Source organism: Haemaphysalis longicornis, unplaced genomic scaffold (genome assembly GCF_048455015.1).
Source record: "Haemaphysalis longicornis isolate Haplotype H1 unplaced genomic scaffold, Haemaphysalis longicornis Haplotype H1 scaffold_4, whole genome shotgun sequence".
Taxonomy (NCBI): Eukaryota; Metazoa; Arthropoda; class Arachnida; order Ixodida; family Ixodidae; genus Haemaphysalis; species Haemaphysalis longicornis.
Window position 1 is genome coordinate 156,279,395 of NW_027526361.1, and position 16,924 is coordinate 156,296,318.

General features: G+C 45.3%; 1 protein-coding gene across 1 annotated transcript in view; it reads left to right on the plus strand.

The window, feature by feature from the left end:
* LOC144180059 (uncharacterized) overlaps positions 1-16,924 on the plus strand; it is a 64,893-nt gene that overhangs the window by 36,231 nt on the left and 11,738 nt on the right. Inside the window, exons 7-9 of the mRNA XM_077708467.1 lie at positions 3,210-3,410; positions 9,633-9,811; positions 15,407-15,532. Coding sequence (XP_077564593.1) covers positions 3,210-3,410; positions 9,633-9,811; positions 15,407-15,532 — 506 coding nt within the window. The remainder of the gene's footprint in view (positions 1-3,209; positions 3,411-9,632; positions 9,812-15,406; positions 15,533-16,924) is intronic.

Genomic DNA, 16,924 nt, shown 5'->3' on the forward strand with positions numbered 1-16,924 from the left:
CTCAAATCTTCAAGACGATGCCAGAAGAGTAGCGGATTGGTCGAAGAAAATTTAATAACAATCAACCCTGTAACAAGTGGGCTAGTTTGTTTCCGAAATCGGCAAAAAACCGTGCCGAACGACTGCTTCATTACATACACTCATCAAATTGTGCATCTTGTTCCGGTGCCCGTATTTTCTGTGTCGAGTCTGTTAAATACCTAGGTGTACATTTTGACGGGGATTTTTCGTGGAACACACATGGCTCACATATGTAAAAAGCTCACAACGACTGTCTGTACGCTGTACAACTTAAAAGTGTTTGTGTCTTTCTCTATTCGAAAAATACTAGCTCTATCTTTGGGTTATAGTGTTCTTCGTTATGGCATGTGCTGTTTTAAATGCAGAGCATTTCAGTAACTCACGATGTCACCCGCGTTGACGTCCGTCGTGGTCCGTACCATCGTTGTCCGCACCTCTCCCTACACATACAAAAAAAACTATCCGGCGCCTGGTTTCGATCCCTCGACACTGCGGGCGGAACGAAATGCCCATGGTGCTCTACCCACTGCGACACAAAGCCTACACAGAATGGGAGGCTACGAACGCGCCTTATATCCTTGACTCATTCAAACTACGTCAAGAAGCTGCTGATACAACGCATTCACTGCCACCAACTCCCCAAACACTAAACGTTAACGCAATACACCCACCCCCTATGCGACGCATTTACTCGAGTCCCCCTCGCGGGGAGATGGGCCGAATTTTTTTTTCAACTGATCCGCTACATGAAAAAAGAGAGTTAACAGTATTTAAAAAAAAACATAGCCGAGAGAGTTCTTTATAAGTCACACGTGCCGGATTCGGACAGTGTATTTAAGGCAAGTGGTTTACCGTCATTCGATACATTGTTTAAGCAAATCGTCACGCTAAAATATTTCTGGTGTGCGGATTACCGAACTCCCAATGTTAAACCTATACCTTCGTGGCACATACCTCGATATATGTCGCCAAGGGTCAGTACCGATTACGGAACGGCAGCGCCGTCATATTCTGTTCCTGCTATCTTGAACGAATTGCCTGACGAATTGTTCTCATCAACAACACCGAAACACTTGCGTGTGCGTTGGCTTTAGAAATATGCTGAAGTATTTATGTGCATGCGGTGATTGATAGATATTTCTTTCTTGTTTTATTGTTTTCTTGGGATGAGGAACATGCCACCCATGTAGCTCAAACCCATGTTGATATATTGTATCTGTCATTGTCTTCGTCTCTTCTGTTGGCCGATTGTGGTTTACGTTCCTTTTTTCTTTCCTCTCTTTATTTTTCGCCTTCTCTCTTTTTCTTTTTTTTCTTCTTCTCTTCCCCTTTTTTTGTTTGCTTGTCTTTTTTTTACCTTTCTTTTTAGTTACCACTGTCAATAAGTGTTTTTTTACAGAAGTGAAGGCCTTTGCTGCCGGGCGACGCCGCACAAGCCCACCTGTAGGCTTTGGCGGCCCTATTTTGCTTCTGTATGTACTCCTTGACAATAAACAATGATTGTTATTCATGTTACCAGGGAGACGCTATACCTGGGCTATGAGGCGCGCCGTAGGGTAACGCACCAAAATAAATTTAACGTCCTGGTGATCTTTCAGCTTGCTCGAAAATCTCGACACTGTTTGCAAAGAAAATTACAATCAGCCGAATATCTAGAAATATTCACGAAACACCCTATATGTGAATAGCGCCGGACCTCAAAAGGGAAAGATGGTATCGGCAGTCACAAAACCAGATCGAACAGTTGTAAACTCGGCTACCGTAAACACGAAATTCGCCGCCCAGAATGAAGATGCAGGCATCGCCCGCTTCCAACACATTGAAATATTGTAAATGATTTGCACGAGGCCTGCACACATTTGTACAGGACGTCTTCAAACTCACTCATCGAATTCCTTCTGTAGACCCACCGGAAAGAGTGCTCATCATCTGGACGCCGGAACACATGGGTCCAAAGGGAAAGGACACCGCCGATGCCACAGCCCGAGCCCTTCTTTTTTGGCCCATCTTTGTACCAACCCCAGTCTATGGATATCGGGGGAATGTAATAACCCCTGAACATTTAACCATACTAGGGCTCAATAGGTCAAATAATGAACGTATCCTCTACAGGTTAAAAGCCTAACTAAAGAAGAGTACCCTCTCAAGAAATACAGACAGACACACTACCCACACTGGCTAAGGAACAGTTCCGGTGCCTCACCCTATATTCGCTTATATTCGCCAGGAGAGGCTGGACACTTAGCACACGGTATGGGCATGCCAGTACACACCAATACACCTAATCAGAAACACATCAAGGAAGCAGTGGGAGGCCACCCCAAGCACCGGTGTTCCTTCGTACCAGGGATGGCTCACAGAAACAACCTCATCGGCGTTGGAGGCCAGTCGAATCCTTGGATGAAGACCGCCACCTTTAATGCTCTTTTTTTCTTTTGAATAAATATATCTTTAATTAAAAATCGCAAAACTTTAAATGGCATTACCATTAGCCGTATTCGAGGATCCATCGTTATTACCGCTGCCCCATCTGGAACCCTTCTAATGTATCAGAAAGGAACACGCTTGAATCAGTAAAAAATAAATGACGTTTCATTTTCCTCCATTTTGACTGAAGCCTTTCGCCATCAACCCACCTTGCTACAATAGAATTACAACCCCTGTCCGAACACCCTAATTGCGACTGTCTTAAACCTTTTGATATTCTTACGATCACTCTGCGCTACTTCTTAGGTAACAACTTTTTGTCTTCTGATAACGGGAAATCTACTAGAAAATACCCACACACTTAACTTTGCAGTATTTCGAACCCATACTTTGAAAAATCACAGTTGTTACCAAATGAATCTAGCTCATCAAATACCCCCAAAAATTACAAAATTTAAATTGGTTGTGTTGTGGGAATTTTTGCAACATTTTATTTGGGCTTTTTGAATTTTTATTTCCTGGTGTGTCTAATCTTCTCGGAAACATACACTAGTTTTAATGTGTTGTGAATCATTACTGTGTTGATGGCGGAAAAAGGGTTTTGGGCGTTTTATGCACACACCCCCTTTCGTGATAGCCGTGATAGCCCATTAGGCTACAGAATGTAAAAATAAATCAATAATTCTACAACTAGGCGGCTGCTCTAAATACTTCAAGCTTGAGCCCTCCTGCTTACTTGTTGTCCTAATACATTATCGCAGGTCGCTGGGCCGTGCTCCTCGGATTCGGCGTCTTTCTGCTCCTGCCATCTTACGACCGGACGAGCATAAGTATTTTCTCTCCAATTCCCCTCAGCAGCTACCTGGCAGAAGACAAAATAACCAAGCTTCGACGCTGCGTTTACCCTAATGCGGCCATGGATATCATCATGAAGATATTTGGCATCTTCTCCGACTTCGAATGTGAGCGAGAATCGCGGGCTCCCTTACCTCTGTCTAATAAATAACGGAGTACTGTTAACTGAATGTGAAATCATTAAGTTTGCCTCTGACGCTTATTCTATTTGTTAGTAGTCGTTGAGAACTATGACTGCTCGACTTTTTTTCAATGGTAACAAGCGGGAAAAAGCTTGAAATTTGCTCAGCACAGGCCCCCTGATCTGACCCGTGCTGCAGCCCACATGAATCCCGCGTCCCCTGGAGGACAATAAAGTCGACCTGAAAAAGTTCCCTACCGCGGCACCAATATTACTTTTCTTATCTGATCTTCGTTACGACAGCTGGGGCTCGCAATTGCCCATTGTATCACCTAACCATAGAATGGAAAAAGCTACAGATATAAATATATTTCTTTAAGAAAGTGCGCTGTTGCACAAAGGAGCACCCAAAGAAATCTACGTAGAAAACCTGTCGTTTCTGGCGCCGTAGTTTTGTTACTGGAAAGAGAAAGCGAGAGGGAGAGAGCGAGAATTTTTTTGAGCCAAGCAAAACTAAGGTGACTACGTGCCGGATGGGCAGGTTCCCTCTTCATGGACACATATGCTTGCGCATCCACCTCCTCCCTGGAGATCAGGACGAACTGTTCTACCTTTTAATGTGGGTCTGCTTGACAAGGTCTCCCATCGCTCTTTATGGGGAGTGGGAAGGGCTGGGTAAGGAGTGGTTGGGTAAAGGGTGGTTGGTAAGGGATGGGGGCTGGTAAAGATCGTTGGGTAATGGGGCGGGGGATGGTCTCGATGAAATCGCACTCTCCAATGACGTGCCGCAGCGTGCCCAACTGCCCACAGAAGCGCTACCCTTTCTTGTATCTCTGGGGGTACATTAGGCTTTCGAGATAGGGGTGCGAGAAGGATCCCGCTAGAATTTTCCTATAGATTGTTAGCTACGCTGTGCTGAGCGATTTGTTTGGTTCAGGGTACCACCATTTGCCTTCCCTGTAGTGGCTCCTGTATTTCGTGTAACTCGTTATGGCATGTCGGTCTTGCTCGTCGGCCCGGTGTTCAAGTTCTCTTACGAACTGGTGCGCTAGTTCATTGCTCTCAAGCCTGGAGTGAGCCGGTGTTCATATAAGTTCGACTTTCTGCTAGGGTATACGTCGTTTTCCTCCCTCGAGTATTCTGAGTGCCGTCAGAGACACGAGCGCTTTTCTATAGTTGTCATACGCTTTCTGTGAGCCCTAGTTTATTTTGCTCATTTTAGGCAGCATGAGCGCCACGGGTATTGCCGCCTCTTTCGCTTCTTGCGGGAACGCCGTTTTGACAGAGGCACACGTTACCAGCGCATCTTGCGTCGTGACCAATATGATGGCTCGCGTCGAAACCTTGGGTAGACAGGCGTCCGTGTACAAGGTGAACCCGTGGCGTCTTCTTAATTTTCTTGTTGTCGTAGCGCTTCGATCCGGTCCTTGACCCTTGCCGCTTTGCGCCCATCGTTGCGGCCGGGCAGGGGCTTGTTTTTGATTTTCCGCGCCGAAAGCTTCGGTAAAGGTCCCGTTTCCTTGTGGTCGGCCTTTTGCAGGCCCAGCGTGGCCAGTACCATTCGGCCTGCCGAGGTTTGACTGAGCCGCACTCTCTGGGTAGACAGGTGGGCTTCCAGCAAATCTTCCACCGTATGGTGTTTGGCCATGAGCGTCTCAGTGGACGAGTGGTACGGGATACCCAGCGCCGTCTTCGTTGCTTTGCCTATGATCGTGTCCAGTTGATCTGTGTATTTCTTCAGCAGCTGTAGGCATGGCACCGCGTATAAGATGTGCGACGTCACGAAGGCCTGGACCAGCGTGAGCGCGTCGTCTTCCTTCAGTCCTTTTCGGCTGTTTGTGACCCTTCGGATTATGTTCGTGATCGTTTCCGTGGTGGTCTTGATCTTTCACAGCGCCGGTGCTACCTTGCCGTTGTTCTCGAAGATTATTCCTAGGATTCGAGCTTGCGTCGTCGACGTTATGCCCTTTTCGTCAATAGTAATTCTCGCCTTCGCTTGCTCCTAATTCTTTCTACGCGGATTTATTATTAGGAGCTCTGACTTTTTCCGCGAGCAGGAGAGGCCGCATGTCTTTGCATAGTCGTGTACGATCTCGGAGCAGCATGCAGCGAACTTAATGAAGGACATTGCTGCTGCATCACTGTTGTTAGTGCGATACAAATCTGAAGAAAGCATTGGGCATGTCCGCTCGCCAGAGGTAAACAAGGGCATGTTAATCCAGTCAGAACCTGGCGAGGAACTGTTTATGGTAGCGAAATATAAATCCTGGCCAAACAATGTGCTGGTCAAAACTTGTTATCACTGCAAACACAGTTTCCTGAATGATATTTTATTCACAACGAATACCACTAAGAAAGAAAGTTGAAGAATAGAGAAGTAACATTGAAAAATATGACACGCACAATAAACACTCAGCCGAACAGTTGCAGTTGGTTGCAGTAACTCCAATGGAAAAAAAGATCGTGAAGGAAAACGGTAGGGTTGGGGGGAAAAGGGTAGCAGAAGACATGTTTCATTAGATTCTGGTGGAATCATTAGTTACAGTGTGGGTGTATAATTTGCGTTGCACTCATGAAGAATGAAGACGGCTTTGCGCAAACCATTGTAGCCTGCGTTTTTTCCCCGGAATGTAATCTTGCGAAATCTCCGTGCAGATATTTTCTTAATGAGACTGAGCGAAACCTCTTCCTTTAGTATATTTATTTAAAACAATTTTGTAGCAAATTTATAAAGCGAATTCACAATCGTAAATCGCATTTAGGGGACCGATAGGGAGGGTTACTTTTAAAGACGACAGTCGTTCTTGGGCCACTCAAAAGGTGAACCTTTTACTGTCTGTCTCTCACTCGATACGGCCGTCGGCAAAATTTGAAAGAATGTTTGAGCGAGACGATATTATAGGCAAAAAATTGATCCATGTTTGCACACTTTTCTCAGCAAAACAATACACCCTTAAAAAATGAGTGTCCTTCCCTTCTGTGAAGAAGGATGACCTATAAAGCTGGACGCAGTCCACCAAGTGCACAAAACAAGTCATTTTTATCGTAATTTGCGATCGAGCATACTTCCTAGCCCATTATCGGAATGAACCTCCGAAGGACCCAAGCTTTCTTTTTGCAGATAAACATGAAACTGCCTGTGTCCCTTACGCGTCGTAAGCAATTTACTGTTTGGGTAAGGCCGGGTTCAGACCGCTGCCGCAGCTGTCGTGATAACTTGTCGTAATAACATAAGAATGACGTCATTTCACGTCTCAGCCAACCGAACTGCGTGACATGCCCCTTTTTTATGTCTACAGCTCACTATACGGCTTTACCGTCGGTATTTTGAACATAGCCTAACACCCAAACCAATCCGCTCTACCACTGGACCTGTCCCATTTGGCTGTTTAACGTTCGCGTTTAAACCTCAACGAACATTCCGTCCATTAGTACGGGCATGAAACATATAACTTCGCGTGCACGCCCCTCTCTTCCCTCCCACTATTCTCTACTGGAAACCTGCGCACACATAAACCGGGGACCTGTCATGTGCGCGTGCTTAGAAGTGACAGAGGCGTTCGAAAATATCCCCTGAAAGCCCTCGTAAGGAGTGATCCCTCCCATAAGTATTTAAAACCGGGAAGCCCTTGAGCGCTATTCGCGCGTACAAACATGCGACTTTCTGTTTTCCTTCCCCCTCGTACGCATCTTACTCGGTGTGTAAGATGTCTGTGTAAGACATCACCCTACACCCGAACCACTTGATTAAGGAAAAAAGCCGACAAACCGCATTAAGCCATGTAATTTCGACATCTAAATCGCCCACTAGCACAAGCGGCATTTTATCTGTAGTGACGTGAAGCCTAGCTTTCCGTGCACGCATAAACCGGCAACCGGTGATGGCGCATACTTAGGCGTCAACGACACCGGCGAAAATGTCGCTCGGAAGGCCTCCCAAGCTGAAAAAGAAATATGGGCTCAAGACGGCGTTCCAACTGGAGAAGTTTCTCTTCTACCGGAAGGGATTCGCAGCTACTTGGCGAAGTGGACTTTGAGCGGAAACGGGGACGGCGGGTTTCGAAGGTTTTAGGGGGAGCCCTTTGGCAGCCGTTACCAGGGCTTCGCGGGAGCCGCGTTTGTTTATGCCCGTGTAACCGAGTGAGTGAGCGCATCAGTGACGAAAGAATGAAAATAGACAGGAACGTATGGTAAATGGTTAAGTGGAGCACGACACGTGCGGCTACGGCGTCATCTCTCTCGCTGTCCTTCCGTCACACATGTATCGTGCTTCACCACCAAAGAGCGCCTTCCCTCTGACACTTTCCCCAGACACTGTTTCATTATCCGCTAATCCAAGCCACGTGACATTTCCGCGGGAGGTGCAAACACGATATGCAACAACATGCTCGCTGCTCCCTTGTGCCGGGCTAATCCGAACCACGTGTTATCTGCGCGGGATGCTCGAAAACGATTTGATACATGCTGGCCGGCGGCGGCGGCGCACTGCGAGTTAGGAGTTCTGAGATGCTGCAGAAATGCGCGCCGACCGAGAAGACTGCAGCTCGCGCTGCACAGAAAGTTTACATTAGAGAGTGTAGTAATCGTCATTGCGCATTTTTACGCCCATTCTTGCTTCGGGTTATTTTCCGCAATCATAAGATGACCGCACTACCGCCGTTAGCTGCCGATTGCGCAACTTGCTAAACGGGCATCGGTTGACGCGAAGGGGAAAATAGTTGTGTCAGAGCTGTCAGCGGTGGTGAGGAGGAGCCCCGGAGCGGCGCCGGGTAGGTCGGTGACACCGTAATAAAAGCTGGGTCACGGGGTTAGACATATACTGCTTTGCAGTAAAAAGTCGCGGCATTTACTAAGGGAACACTAACCAGTTACTTGTTACAGTATCCACTAGGTGTACCCGGCATCCTCAGCGTCCTCAGTTACCTCAGAAACACATCTGCTCTTCTGGCTTTTATAGCCAGCAGGGGAAAGTTCTCTGATAGGGTCAGTGCCCTTGCCGCAAAAATAAAATTTTTGAGCGAAAAGTTTAGAATCATGCATTTAAATATGAGCTTGTACAAGTCAGCATGTAGATTGGCGAAACAGAAGTGATACGGAACGGGAAAAGGGCTGTAGTTATTATGTTCAATAATTTATAGCATTTTGTTGTTATCCGTAAATGTTAGTGTCAAACATGCAGCGGTAACTCGGTGTACAATCTAGAGCAGTAGCGATGGTATTTAGGTTTTATGCTTAGTGGTAGGACCTAGGTTCGACTCTGGGAGTAGTTAAGTGAGTAAGTAGTTCGTAAATACAACCCGTTCCTACCTTTTTGCTAGCATTTTCGTTAAGAGTGTAAGAGTCCCCATATTTGAGAGAACACACCAATAGATCGTTGGTGTAGGCAGTGTCTTTTTAATGAAGGTAAATATGAGCGGACTTTTTCGAGAGAAATTTACAGAAAAAAAACTGCCGAAAACAGTGTTTTAAGCAGGAATTACAAAGCTGGCACCCGAGCCTCGCACTCGTTGCCCGAGCGCTACATTGTAACATCCCCAGCAGATGGCCAGAAAGCAGTGCTAACGCGGCAAAAGTTAACTTTTGGAACTTCTAACAGGTGGACCAAGACTGGTATGGAATAGTGTGAGAACTGGATGGATGAGACACAAGAGGCAGCTCCGTGGGAGAGGCGGTGAAAGACTGTAGTCATTCGACATTTGCAGCTGCGGCAGCTGATGCGCCGAGAAATTTTTTAAATCCCTGAATTGAACTCGAATATTTCGGACCCACAAAGGACGTATTATCGATATATATTGCGAGTTGTACACGTTTTCGCACTAAGAACAAGGGCGAAATTCTGTCGTAGAGATTTCTTTGCAATGTAAAGCCGATTCATTCCGGCGGCGACTAGAAGAACAACGGCTATTGGCTAAAGGGAAAGTCCCTCAGCTGCATTAAGAAGTGAACTAGACACAAACTTCGTCTGAGCGCACCGATGGGCAAGGCGCTGCCGTTGTACGGATACGTTAAACCACATTACTGTATTCTAAAATACGTGTGATTCGTACATAACAGTTAGTATAAGCTGCGGCACTTCTTCTCGTAGCATAGTGGTTGTTAGGTAAACTGTGCAAGATTTATTGCCTAGACGCAGGTGTTTCACCAGAGGCCAGCCAACACGAAGCCTCACTATCTGGTGACGTTCCCTAACCTCTGTGCCCTGGTGCAGTGAACGTGGGATGGAACGTGATTGCGCAGCACGCGCTTGGGTGCGACAACGTGACCATCCTGGAAGTGTGGAGCGTCATGGGGGCTACGGCGCTGGCAGCCGTTGTCCTCCTCTGGTACCTGTCCCAAGTGCTGCCATGGACATCGGCCACTCCTCAGAGTCCCCTGTTCCCACTGCTGGTCAGTATGCCATTGCTATAAAATGGGTCAGGCTTAACGCTTGTAAATCCAGTTATCACAACCAGAAGGTCTATTTAGCTCCGGTTTCTTAGAGGCTGTGCACACAGTGTTTTATGAAAGTTAGGTAACACCTGCCACACTTCCGCTCCGGTGGCGGCAAGCCATTAAGGGCGCGAGGAATGACCAGGAGCCAGCGAAGCAGCTGTTAATTCTTTGCGTACGCAAGTGGTTCCGCAGCGGCAAGGTTCCACTGCGGGATCAGCCGCGACGCATCTCTGCAAGGGATCACGTGGCATGACGCCACCAGTGCCTTATTTGCGCCTCCGACGGCTCACGTTTATTATGACGCTATCAATGATTGGTTGTATGCTTTAACGCGCCGACGCAACGCAGGTGATGAGGCGCCCCGTTGGGGAGGGCTCCGGATTAATTTGGACCACCTGGGGATCTTTAATGTGCGTCGAAATCTCGTACACACAGGCGTTTTCGCTTTTCGCCGACATCAAAAAGCGGCCGCCACAGCTGGGAATCGAACCCACGTCCTCGTGCTTAACAGACGCTATGAATGACCTTGCATGAACTGATCTTTAGTAAAGCTTTCCTTGTAGCATGCGCTGAGGTAGAGCCGATTGTTCTGTACTATGGAAGGGCGTAGCCAGGGGCGTGTTTCGGTGTAAAAACACCCGATGGAATTCCCTGAGTGCCGTGTCCCGCCTTCGTTTTCTCTTTCGGCCTTTTTTTCACCTACGCCCTTAAACACCAACTCAATATACTGTAATGTAAAAACAAAAGAAGGGTGTAGGTTTAGCAAAGTCGAAAACGCGACCAAACTTCGGTTGGAATGAACGATCTGCTCATTTTTATTTTATGTAATGTCGGACGATAATATCCACCCGAAATATTTCTGTCTGTGCCACTTATACTAGGCCGTTTGAGTAACGTAGCCCTATACGCTCCGCGCCCTATACCTTGCTGTTCAGCGTTTCGAGACGGATGGATCCTGGCAGTGCCGCTCGATCGAACACTCAAGGCCGCCTTTGAAAGCGGCAAAACATTTGTTTTGCAATTGCATTTGTTAAACTTCCAACCAGACCAACCGACTCGTAGCACCCACTGTATGTTTCTCTGGCATGTCACCGATTTTTCTCGTTACTTTCTGAGTTCTCAGGTGTCGTGTAACCGTTTCTCAGATTCTGTAGGAACGTTTGTGCGGCTGGTGGCGCAGAGCGTATAAGTTTTTTTTCGTTTCCCGTATCGGGTGGCTTCATAAGACATTGGCAAGGGAGGAATGAAAATTCGGTGATCATGATTTAGTGGGCATTGGAAAAGGTGAACCAACGCTAACTTCTTTCTGTTCATTCACCAGAGAAGATACGTTTTACATAGCTATCGTTGTATGCCCAGTATAAAAAGAAAAACCCATTTTATGAGATGTCAGAGTGAGACGGTAGAAGCCTGAGGGCCTCGGCGACCTCGAGGGCTCTTGTCGTCAGTCAATTTTTCTTAGTACTTCTCTTTGCGCCTGGTGGCTTCTTTGAGCTTCTTTGAGCCTGGTGGCTGAATGAGGGCGAATATTTATCGCGAGTATTCATGCAGCGAATTGAACAAGGTCCTATTCTTCGCATGGGAGTATTGGGATAACAATGTGATACAGTGTCCGCGCCAGAACCCGGCGCAGTGAGAATGTGTGTGTAGGAGGCGCCCCACGTGTGAGCTGATTCAGGCAATTGTAGGAACGAGGGGATCGGTAGTGACCAGGGGAGGAGGCGGTGATCCTCGGGCTTGTTCTTGCGTGTAAAAAGCTGCAGTCAGAACATCAGGAGGTTTGCGTGTATGAACGTAAAAGCAGGGCCTTCGCGGATTAGCAAGCAGTATTGCCAGATTAGGACGATGCTTCAACCCAAGCTTCTCACCAAAAGTGTACCAGATTTTAACGGAACTGAAATACGGCCGTTATAACGTATTTCTTGTTCTTGTATTATTTCTCTACATGAAGCCCTTGAAAAGATGGCCTTGAAGATGGTGTTCTTGTTGCTTATAGCAAGCCAACCTAACATGGAATGGGGACTTGATCACCTTTATTATAGAAAAAACAGTAGTGGTGGCTTAACTACATCGGTCCTTAAATTACAAATATAGGTTTGAGACAACTGAAATAAAATATCCCATTGTGTGTGTAAGAATGCCTTTTCATAGAGAACTTACCCCGTATTCGATGGGCACGCTCTTTCTGAAAGTGTCTGTGTTCTTTGTGCTTTTCGCCTATTTTTATATTCAAACAAGACAACGTGCAGCGCATGATTCTCTCCAGATAGTTCTTGAAAATCTAAGGCTTTGCTGAATTTTGCGCAATCAACATGCCATACAAAATATTTCAAGCTAGGAAGATTAGTGAGGAATTCATTAGAGAGGTACGGCTAGTGTTGCGGCAGGTAGAAAATATTTCCGCAGATATTATTCATCGTGGTTTGTTTGTAATAGAAAACGCCAAATTGGAGTTTTAAGATCCTGCAACTAGTCCTGAAAGCCCGATATACTTATCAAGCACCATCTAATGCGCGTGAAGTCCAATACTGTGAGTGGCTCTTGGTGTTTATGAAAGAACAAGCTTGAATTCAGGAAAAGGAAACCATTATTAAAAGAAGTAGCACACGTTTCACCCTTTTCCACCAGATAATATCTGTTGCAGTAATACGCGCACTTCAGCACTATTAACCCTAATATTTCACCACATTTTTATTGGTATTCACGCCTGAACACCCGTAAACAATTGGCCACTATCACCACTCGCATTGCCTCTTCTATAACGGTAATATTAATTGCTGATTCTGGAATATATTCTCTCGTTATAAATATCAATATTTCATCTACAGCGGACAATACTGGCCTAAATAGAACAGTCCTAAAAAGTTGCGCACCAAGCATTTTTCCAGTATTCTCGGTGTTGTTTTCGAAGTCATTAACAAAAGGCGTAATACCCCGAGTTTAATTAGCGGCCCAGGTAGTACCACTCTACAAGTACGTTGATCGTTTCTCACCCCTTAACTATCGACCCATTTAATTAATACGCACCCTTTTAAATTGTCCGAGCTTATTGTACTCACAAAATGATAACACCGAGAACAACGTAACCTCATATTTAGGTATCAGCACGGTTTTCGCAGAAACTATTCCTGTGAAACACAACTCGCTGGCTTAATTCACGACATATAGTCATCGATAAAAGCCGGAGTGCAAGTAGACATTATGTTCCTAGATTGTTCAAAAGCATTTCACATTGCCACCATGATCGGCTTTTTCACAATCTTAGTGAGCTGAACATTGAGGCTGCTTTCGTCTCATGGATAAAAGAAATTTTTTCTAATAGGATGTAATTTACAGCAGCTTACAATCACAACTCATCTCTAGTCCCCGTAACATCTGTTATAGCACAGGGAAGCGTACTGGGGCCTCTACTTTTTATAATTTATATTAATGATCTCCCAGACGGCATTAAGTATGATATCAGGCTATTTGCAGACGACTGCACAATATATCGCAATATTTTTTCTAACTGTGATCATGACATCGTCTAATCCAATTTAACGCTGTAAACGCATGGTATTCCGCCTAGCTCTTGCCTCTAAACCTTGCCAAAATAAAATTATCTTTTACTAATCAGGCACCCCCCTATCTAAATATTACTTCTTAAACAACAATCGTGCGGAACTGGTTTCTTTCTACAAATACCTTAGCGTTCACCTAACCACTAATTTGACGTGGGATGATCACATTATCCATATTATTCTATTTGCAAACCGTTCTCTTGGATTGCTGAAGCATAACATCAAACATGCTTCTGCACGCTTACGCAAGTTGGCATAGACAACACTACTACGTCCTAAAATAGAGTACTCTTCAGCCATATGGGACCTAATAACTGATTAGGAAGCCCTGCAAAACAGTGCTGCAAGCTTCATCTATTCGGATTATTCCCGTCACACTAGTGTAAGAGCATTAAAAATCGCTCCGAGATTAAAGCCTTAGGTCATCGTCATTGTGCATCTCCTTTAACACTATTTGACAAACTCTAATATCTTGCGTCTCTTCATATTGGTCTTATGCGTGAACTTTCTGCCATCTTCCCACGTCCTGAGTCACACAAAGTCAAACGCATCAGGTGTCATTCCCTCCCATCTGCTCAATCATTCATACCTCGAACCATGATAGGATGGAATAATCTGCCATCACACGTTGTCTTAAAAACGACCTCTCTCAATTTACAGGTGCTCTATACAGAAACACGCAAACCTAACACCATTTCACTGTGTCATTTGTAAATGTATGTTTGGCTTTTTTTTTATTGTTCATCTTTCTTTCCACACGCTAGAAAACGTCCTTGTAAAGCTGTGCTAATTTTAAGTGCGAATGCACTTTATAAGCGACCCCAAACCTTCCACCACCGGCGGCGGTGGCGGCGTCCGCAGTCCTCCTCTCTATATAAAAAAAACAGCATCCGGCGCCAGGTTTCGATCCGAGGACTTTGCGGCCGCAGCGCGACGCTCTACCGACTAAGCCACGGACGCGACGCTGATATCAGTGTTAGAAACGCGCCTTATATCTTTAACGCATTCAAACTACGTCGTCAGCGGCGTGCGTTGGTGACTCGGCGGCGTTATAGCGGCTTGATAACTGCGTGGTGTACACGTGATACTACAAACCCGATGGAAGAGATGGAAGAGAAGGCGGCGAGGCGATGGGCTGCGGGGGCCGAGCGCAAGCGCCGCAAGCGGGCCGACAACCGTGCATTCTCCCCCTCGGGGAAATGCGGGGGAATTTTTTTTTAGATGGTGCTCCCAGACTTTTTTTGTTCTTATTTGTGTGCGTGTTCTCTACGAGTGTTTCTTTTTTACGTTATGCACTTTCACTTATTTTACCCATCTTGCGTTGTGTTTTGTTTTAATCACATTTTCATTAATTGTTTTACTATCGTGATGTGATGTACACCCTATTTAATAGAGTTCGCCGGAGGGCATTTGTAGTTATTTTGCAATAAATAAATAAATAAAATAAATAAATAAATTTTAGCAGACTGCTGCCGTGTTTAACCATCTAGGCTCTGGCTTGATGGCTGGCCGCCTGATTAGGGCATGCCGGAGCAGACTGGTGTCCGCCGCACCACCACTGGTTAGGTGGGCGGTTAATTTTGAAGAATTTGGAGGGCAGGTAATCAGGTGACATTTTAAGAATTGTTTGGTAGCTCATGTGGCGAGACGGATATAATGAGATGGGCAGTTATTCAACAGACGAGGGCAAAGGAAACAGCCACATCCTCCGCAACTACTTTAGGGGTGCTCGTGTCAGTGGCCGTAACCAGTTGAAAAGTATTGAAATTCCGATTTCCTTGATGACAGATGTAGGCATAGGAGAGTATTGGGTCATGTCCGCATCTTGCCACACTTATTCAAAGGACGTAAACTGTAAGGACAGGTAAACTTGGGAAGGGCACTGTTCTTGTTGATTTTCGTGGGCCAGGTGAGTTTTCTCATAGATACCTCATTCTTTGCTGATCGTGCTTCCCCTCTCAGCTGTTGAATTTTTTACTTTCTTGAACAGCCCTGGTACTGGATGCCATGGCGGGTTCAGCTGAGCAAGGATGAGACAGCGACTGCGCTGAACGCCGAGCGCTTCGAGCCTCCGCCAGATGATCCAGCCGTTATAGAGTGTCGAGGACTGAAAAAGGTGAGCCGCTGTTGCCACATGGTCGTAGTATCTTTATACGTTCGTATTGCATCACTAAAAAAGCTTTGCATTTCCAAGCGTCAGGCCTTGTTGCGAAAACCGGGGAAACTACAACTCATTGTATTGTAATGAATTTTTGAAAACCCAAATTCTTTCGAGAGGTTAAGAGGCACACGCAGACATGCACCCGTACAGGCACACGCAAACGCGGGAACGTGCGTGCATGCATGCACTTGCAATTTTATGTTATGAGTCAACGATGACACAAAAATATTGTTGCAGTCAAAGCTTATTAGGGCAAACTCTTGCTTACTGCTCATCTAAAATACAAGCTCAGAGGCAGCCAAGAAATTTACGCGCCCTTCGAGATTTCGCGTATCTAATGCCGCAGCGTTTGGTCATAGTGCGTTTTTGCGGTCCGTGCTGCTTCACAAGTCTTCACCATCACACCTTTGACATGGGCGATGGATGCTGAAGAATGTAGGCGAGTGAGGCGCATGCTTCACTCTTTGTGACCAATTAAGATGTCTGCGCGCAAAATAAAGCCAGAAGGAACAAAAGGATTCAATTTAATTCATTTTATTTTCTGCATATATCTAGATGAATTCCTTGGCAAAAAACCGATATTCACAGCGTTACTGAGGCCCAGGAACCAACACATGGCGTGACATACAATGCTAGGGGGGAAAAATTCAATGATAGCAGAAATGCGTAGCTTGTAAACAATCGATTCTATAACTGTCAATTCATATAGGAATACCGAGGGGAAAGCAAGCAAGTACAATAAATTTCAGTATATCATCAGACAATACTGTAACAAAGTATTAGAAACAAAATCAGGAATTTACATACCCCATAGCGAAAATTTATACAATAGGTAACACATGAGCCAGCATCTAAGGACTAGGTAGATATACTTTAGCGTAATTACTACTCATAGCAGGAAATAGATGAAATTTTAGCACCTAAAATATAAAACTACCAAAAACAGAGACATGACAAAAACTATTAAACTGAACAAACACACATCATTCAAGTACCATATAGAAGTACTAACCGCAAAAAATAATTTCGACATTCTTTCAATGAAGAATTTTGTAGCTGTTGATTTGTATTTAAAATGACAGGAAAATTGTGCTGCAATTATTGAAATTTGTAGTTAGTACGATGGTTGAAAAGGATGGTTGCGCTAGGCGTCAGTGTTGCTGGTGTTTAGTATATGATTCGAAGTTTCTAGCTGCTCTGTGGATATTAAAAATTGATTTGTCGCAGTGCAAAAAAATAAAAATAAAAAGAACGCAATATGCAAAACGTGTGCATATGCTCAAATTAGACGTTGTTAAATGACTCCGATGCCTCTGTTTGGGCATAAATAATGTGTAGCTGAAACTA